Source organism: Protomyctophum bolini (assembly GCF_963924005.1).
Source record: "Protomyctophum bolini genome assembly, chromosome: 10".
Classification (NCBI taxonomy): domain Eukaryota; kingdom Metazoa; phylum Chordata; class Actinopteri; order Myctophiformes; family Myctophidae; genus Protomyctophum; species Protomyctophum bolini.
In genome coordinates, this window is record NC_137871.1 from 22,141,623 (window position 1) to 22,148,989 (window position 7,367).

Consider the following 7,367-nt stretch of genomic DNA (forward strand, 5'->3'; position numbering starts at 1 on the left):
ATTTAACAAATGGAACCAAATGGACATTTGGTTCCATTTGTACACTCTCTGAGTTACAGACCCATAAGGGTCCATTTGGTTCCTAACTATCATTTAGCTGGGGACCACCTGGAAATCCCTCAAGGACCCTTAGGGGTCCCCGGACCCCACTTTGGGAACCCCTCACTTAAATTGCACGCTGCGTTCATGATTTGAGGCTTTTTGTTCAAAACGGGCCAATCTTGCAAACTTTGAAAGCCAATGTTAGCTAGGATGAATATGAAATATCGGACAGAGATAGTGTGTAACGATTTGCTTTGTTTTGGACAGAATCTGGAGGAGTACTATCAAAATATGTGTTTTTCAAAAGTCGGGCTCCTGGTGGCGCTATAACAGGCCGATCTGGAAAATTTGGAGCAGAGGTTCATCGTTGGCATGAGTGTGTGTACAAAATTTGGCATCGACCATTCAAATGGGGCTGTCTGTGTCTATATCTAAAGGTCTCTCGACAAATTAACTCTCTCAGGGCAACTGATTGAAATGAAACAACATAGTATCACTGATAAAGGTGTTCACAAACATGTCACTTGGAGCGCAAGGAATGGGACAACAACGAAACATGGATATCTCCACAGCCTGCCAAGGCAACGCTATAGCCTCGGCATTTGTTTGAAAATGCTTGTTTTCTTATCCTGCCAGAGAGGCCACCATGCACGGCTTGTTCTAGGCCTGCAGAGTCAAAACACACACCAGAACGTTCACGACATACCAGGACGGGATAAAGATGTGATACCTTGCATGTTTTTCTGGTCACATGGCCTGAGAACGACGAGCCACGGCAAAGGTCACATGCTGTAGTCAAGGACTGCCGACAGTGGAGAGAGAGAGAGAGAGAGAGAGAGAGGAATACTACCCTAAATCAGTGTTGATTTCGTCGACTAATAATATGACGAAAAATGTTCGTCGACTTGGGCACAGTGACACAGTCGGTAGTGCTATCGCCTCACAGCTAGAAGGTCCTGGGTTCGATTCCCGCTGGGGACGCTGTGGGCGCGTTCTCTCCTCTGCGTCATCAGTACCCATACCCGAGGCGGGGTTGGCGAAAGGGCCTTTCTGTGTGGAGTTTGCATGTTCTCCCTGTGTCCCCTAAGGTAGGTACCCTCACAAAAAACATGCAGTAATCCTGGTCTCTAAACTACCTCCCCCTGGCCAGGGGAAAAGAGCTGGTCGGAATAACGTGTTCCTTCCATGCGCCACATCCGGCTGGGGAAACTCTCCCCTGTCAGGTGAAAAGAAGCAGCTTGGACTCCTCAAGCATAGAAGGAAGCATGAGGTCAGTCTGCTGCCCCCCCCCCCAGGTTGGCAGAGGAAGTGTAGCGCCCAGGATTACATTAGATAATTGACACTGGGTGAAAAATGGGTTGCAAAATCGTGGGATAAAAATGTATTGTATGTATACATGTAAAAGTGTATCCATGATATAAATCCATGATATATACATTGGAATGAATGAGCCCGGCTGGAAAGTGTCTAAGTGGTAGAGGGCGGGGCTTAGCTAAAGGTGAATTATGAGGTTTCCACCCGACAAGGGCGATATGCTAAACAGTAGGCTGAAAAACAGCAGCACGTGTACAGTACGTAGCACGTATGGTGGTTTTGGACGCGACCGATGACAACCCCGAATGAGACATTGAGCATATTTACAGAGTATACTATGAGTCAGCGCGACCATAAAATGGTCTCAACGGCAGCAGCACCGTGGGTATACTAAATCTATCTCAGAAGTCCCAGACAGAGACGTAAGTAACTGCTACTAAATCTCTCATCCTTGACACAGCAGCACACAGACAAAACCCAGAGCCAATAGCATCCCCAGATTCCACATTCCCCCCTCCTTTCCTTTCTATGACCTTGGCTTTGGTCACCTGCGTCGTATTCTGTGAAAATGGCTGTAGCCCAAAGTTTATGGAGGGGGGGACTTTTCCCACAGTGGCCTGGTCGTTGGTGCATTGTTAACGGAGAATTCTGTTTTATATCGCTTAATTTGGATCTGAAACGGCACTGCTAAAAAACTACATTTTGCCCTGAGCCGGTGGCTAGGCAACCCCTTGCTCACCCCCGCACACACGGAACGTGCACGCACATGCGTAGACTAGGCTACTGTTATAAGCAGGATCTTCTATGTCGAAAACTACGCCACTGTCCGTGGCATGACATGATCATGACATGATCAGACAGGTTCGGATCTGATTTAGGAAATTTCATCGCATCAAGTTTGAAATATAAACGTTTCTCGAGCAAGATAGCTAGCGTGAGCTAATGCTAACATTTTCTTACAATGGAGGTCTTCGAGCCTCCTCCGAGTCGTAGTAGTAATCTCCCCATGCAAGCTATTTACCACTTGTGGCCACACGGACACAGTCTAAGTGTTAAGGACTCCACTCAGGGAGAGGTTTGGACCGATCAGACCGATTTTTTGGCATGCCCAAATGTTAAAAACAGATCATATCAGCATAATTGCAGATACCGATGTCATTGAAAAAGTCAAATAATGACCGATAAATGGGCCAGGCGGATATAGATGTGTTGGGCTCCATCCACCCCAGGGCCTTTCTCAAGAGCTGCCACTTTATGTTCATCACACAAGGAGTTATACTACTATACTACTGTTACATCCATTGTCTGCATTCCTAACAAGAGAGTCTTTGGTGTGGAAGTGCTGAATGCTCGCTTCATAGCTTTTATGGCCTCTAAAAATGTCCTGCGTGGAACTGAGCAATGTGGACAAAACCAAACCGTGGAAGTGGAACTGAGCAATGTGGACAAAACCAAACCGTGGAAGTGGAACTGAGCAATGTGGACAAAACCAAACCGTGGAAGTGGAACTGAGCAATGTGGACAAAACCAAACCGTGGAAGTGGAACTGAGCAATGTGGACAAAACCAAACCGTGGAAGTGGAACTGAGCAATGTGGACAAAACCAAACCGTGGAAGTAGAACTGAGCAATGTGGACAAAACCAAACCGTGGAAGTGGAACTGAGCAATGTGGACAAAACCAAACCGTGGAAGTGGAACTGAGCAATGTGGACAAAACCAAACCGTGGAAGTGGAACTGAGCAATGTGGACAAAACCAAACCGTGGAAGTGGAACTGAGCAATGTGGACAAAACCAAATAGTGAGGACCTAACCGTCCACTTTCCACCTTTGCACCAGTCTGTGTCACCTTTTTTTGATTTGTCAAATTTCCCGAAATACCACAGTAGAATAAGAGATCCTTGGCAACCAGGAAGTGCAGTGGCATTAAGCTACTGAATTGGAAGGGTTATCATACCAACATATAAACTAGAGACACGTAGGAAGACAAAGATACAAAAATGTTACGGTCACCAAAATGGTACCAAAATCTGGCCTGGCCCCTGGACTATAGGAAGAGTTATTCTGTGTGCATATAGCCTATTATTACAGTCAAATCCTCACGGCCTACTTTCTATTCCAGCTGAACGAAGCTCACCTCTGCTCCTGAATACTTGCTGGTCTGAGCCACCAGGCGCTCAATACATATGTCGTCGGCCACGGGCATGTTGCGGAACTGAAGCGAGAAGATCTCCTGCCGCGTCTGTGCGTCTGGGAGCGGCACGTAGACGATCCGGTCCAGACGTCCCGGTCGCATCAGAGCCTATAGGGAGGGAGAGGGGTGGAGCAGGAGGTCAGCTTAAATTCTTTTTTTTAACTAAACCCCCACCTACAAAAAAAGAAAAGCTCCAGAATGTGATTCAAGTCCTCCCCCTGAAATGTCCATGTGCAACTTTTCAACTTCCGAGAAGCAAGCAGCCAGCCAGCCAGCCATCCCAGCCAGCCAGCCAGCCATCCCAGCCAGCCAGTCAGCCATCCCAGCCAGCCAGTCAGCCATCCCAACCAGCCAGTCAGTCGGTCAGTCAGCCAATCAGTCAGCCCAGCCAGCCAGCTAGTCAGCCATCCCAGCCAGCCAGACAGACAGCCAGCCAGCCAGCCAGCCAGCCAGCCAGTCAGTCAGCCATCCCAGCCAGACAGACAGACAGCCATCCCAGTCAGCCAGCCAGTGTGGAGACACTGTGCTGGATGTTATCTGATGATCACATCTCCGTGACCCCAAAACAGTCCACCCGCTCCCCAAGCCACTGCTCGTCTCGCCTGTCAGACGTCGTTAAAGGGCCAGGCGGGGCGGGCGGCGCCTCGCCAGCCCAGCAGGAAAAAAGGCAGATGGACGGACAGACAAATGGGCCTGCAATCCCTGCATGCAGCGGTGGACAGTAACGTAGACAGACAAATGGGCCTGCATGCAGAGGTGAAGTACAATGACTTTAACCCATTTAGACCTAAGGCCATGCAGTACATTCTAAATGCGAGTGGTTTTAAACTATTTCATGTAAATGACCCCAAAAACTATATGTAATTGGCCATCTGAAAATATGTTGTTCCAGGGTGCACAGGCATAAGCATGATCAATAAGGTAAAACCTGTGTAAAAATTAACAAGCTCCATCCCTAAGTATGTGTATGTATATTACTAGTTTACACGTGTGTACGTGCATGTACAATTTAAGAGAACCCGGGCCTCCATTGAAAGAAAATACACAGTATGAACAAAATGTATGGAGGCTTGTGTGCCTGTCCGCTGTTGACAATGGACAATGTGACACGCAGTAACGCGGCTAAAGGAACATTAAGACGATGGCAGAAGGAAAGAGAAAGCTGCATCTGGACGTAACGCGACGACAACAACAACAACTACACAATAGCACAAGAGTTGTCTCACTCCCATGAGGGGAGAGCGGGTGGCTGGCTGGCTGGCTGGCTGTGTGGGGGGAGGGCTGACAGGTGCGCGTTTATGTGCGTCTGTCCATATCTGTGGACGTGTGCGCAACTGTGCATGTTGTCTATGTGCATGTGTGAGAAGGTCTGTGAGTCTGTGTCTGAGTATGTGTGTGCATGTGTGTGTGTGTGTGTGTGTGTGTGTGTGTGCGTGTGTGCGTGCTTGCGTGTTCCTCGCATTGCTGTATATGTGCCAGGAAAAGCTTCCTGAGCAACTCTCCAGTGGAAGTATCTGCAGGCTGCGTGCCAACACAAACCTGATGACCCTCCGACTCAAATGTGCGCGCATCGCGCACACACACACACACGCACGCACGCACGCACGCACGCACGCACGCACACACACACACACACACACACACACACACACACACACACACACACACACACACACACACACACACACACACACACACACACACACACACACACACACACACACACACACACACACACACACGTGAATGAATGCAAATGTAGACATGATTGAGAGCACATTACTGTAGCGTGCACAGAGTCACGCACATGCACACGCACCACACCACATGGACATAAAAACACATGCATCACATTCTGCCACCATCAAAATGTCAGCCCTGTATCGCTATTATTACATCATGATAATGACTTAGTTAATTCTCTCTCGCATGCACAGTAAAGAGGTGCCATGGTGGGCTCCAGCGCCAGTGACTGGTAAACTAATCTGGCCTGTCTGTCCTGGAAGGAAGAAGGGACTCTCTCTCTCTCCCCCCCATCACTTAAAGATGAAGTGCTTTTTCCGCCCTAAAACATGATTATCAGGTATTAGTGAGGGGGTATTAATAAGCTATCGCCCATCACTAAAAGCTGGACATATAGGAGGGCCTATCGCCAGGTTAACCAATTTAGATCTGAGGACAATTCTACAAATTAATGTTTTCTAAATCCTGACAGTTTTCTGAAAAACCTATGTTTCTATGTCAGTCGTTCTCAAAACGTCAAAATGTCAGGACCCCCAAAAATATATGAAATTGGCTGCCGAGCCCCATCTGAAAATATGTTGTTCCAGGGGACCCTGTTCACTCTGAAATAATATATATTCAAATATTTGCATCACATTTTCACGATTGAATCTTTTTTTGCAGATCTACAAGCTCCTAGCACGGCCTGAATGGGTTAATCCGTCCCTGGCGCTAGCCCCTCCTATGTCCAGCTTTTAGTGTGCGTGTAAACACAAACTTTAAATGCCATCGACAATGAATGGACAATTCAACAGGGAAACGAGGACAAAAACAGCTGGATCAGGGGAAGAGCGAGAGAGGGAAATGAAGCCCCCCCACCCTCAAAAAACCTAGAGGGGGGGGGGGGTCAACAACACTAAAATCACAAACGTGCCATTAAGGAAAGCCTGCGGAGAGGGAGGGCTCTGCCTATAGCTCCGCTAAAGTGATAGGCATCATTACACACATCAGCCCATTAGTAATTAGCGATGCCCTCGAGGTATGAAATACCCAGCCAGCCACATATACTGTACATGCTCCACGTCGGACCATCAATAATATGGTTCCTGAAAGCTTTTGGCCTCTGCTGCTGCTTAACGAAACACAGAGCCCTTGAGACGTCCTGTGGTGCGAGCGAGACGGTGAGAACGCACTATATGCTGCATGGGCCTCAAGTTTGAAAAACAAAACAAATCTGCCAACTTGATTGAAACACGTAGAGGAGAGAGACAGACAGAGACCTTTTCCCTGCTTGCATGTTCTTTCTCTCCATTTGTGTTCTCTCTCTCTCTCTCTCTCTCTCTCTGTCCCCGCGCCAAGTTTCGCTGCCGATAACAACAGCAATCATTCCAGGCATTGCGAGCCTTCTCGAGAAGTGATTACCCCCCAATGACAGACGACTTCCTATCTGTCGAAGGACGCTGCCTCTCCCTAACCAGCGAGGAATGCTGGGAATCCGCTCTCCTCTGTGAGCATCGCGTCGTGTTGTGCTACTGCGGCACCGGCACGCGCGTGCGTGCACATACTGTACACACACAGGGAAATGTACACACACACACACACACACACACACACACACACACACATTGAAATAGTGTGTGCGCACACACACACACACACGCACACACACACACACACACACACACACACACATTCCTGACTGCCTGCGAATCCCCTGACCTGCATGCTCTGGGCTGTGTCTGCAAGGAGTAGCTGTTTACAAACTGACACCCACGCATTTCAAGGTGTCTTTATTCTTAGATCAAGGCTCAGACGCTATAGCAGCTAGCGTGGGTGAATGCCTGCATGTAAGGCACACTTTGCCCCCCCCAGGCATGCCCTAGGCAGAAAAATAACACATCAAAAGGAGAGAGAGCTTTATATCTCTGCTGTCAGGAAGAAACCATCTAACTCCAAAATGTTAATTTCTTTCAGGAAATTAAAAATATATTTGCTTTCAGGAAATTAAGAACGAAAATACATCGCATGGATGCAACTGGGACGTATCCTCAGTGATGTATCCCAAGGTCATCAGGGTTTCGGATCTTGCGAACATC

General features: G+C 48.1%; 1 protein-coding gene across 1 annotated transcript in view; it reads right to left on the bottom strand.

The window, feature by feature from the left end:
• The window catches only part of afg2a (AFG2 AAA ATPase homolog A), a 171,040-nt gene that overhangs the window by 22,338 nt on the left and 141,335 nt on the right, over positions 1–7,367 (bottom strand). The window contains exon 19 of the mRNA XM_080774826.1: positions 3,493–3,657. Coding sequence (XP_080630952.1) covers positions 3,493–3,657 — 165 coding nt within the window. The remainder of the gene's footprint in view (positions 1–3,492; positions 3,658–7,367) is intronic.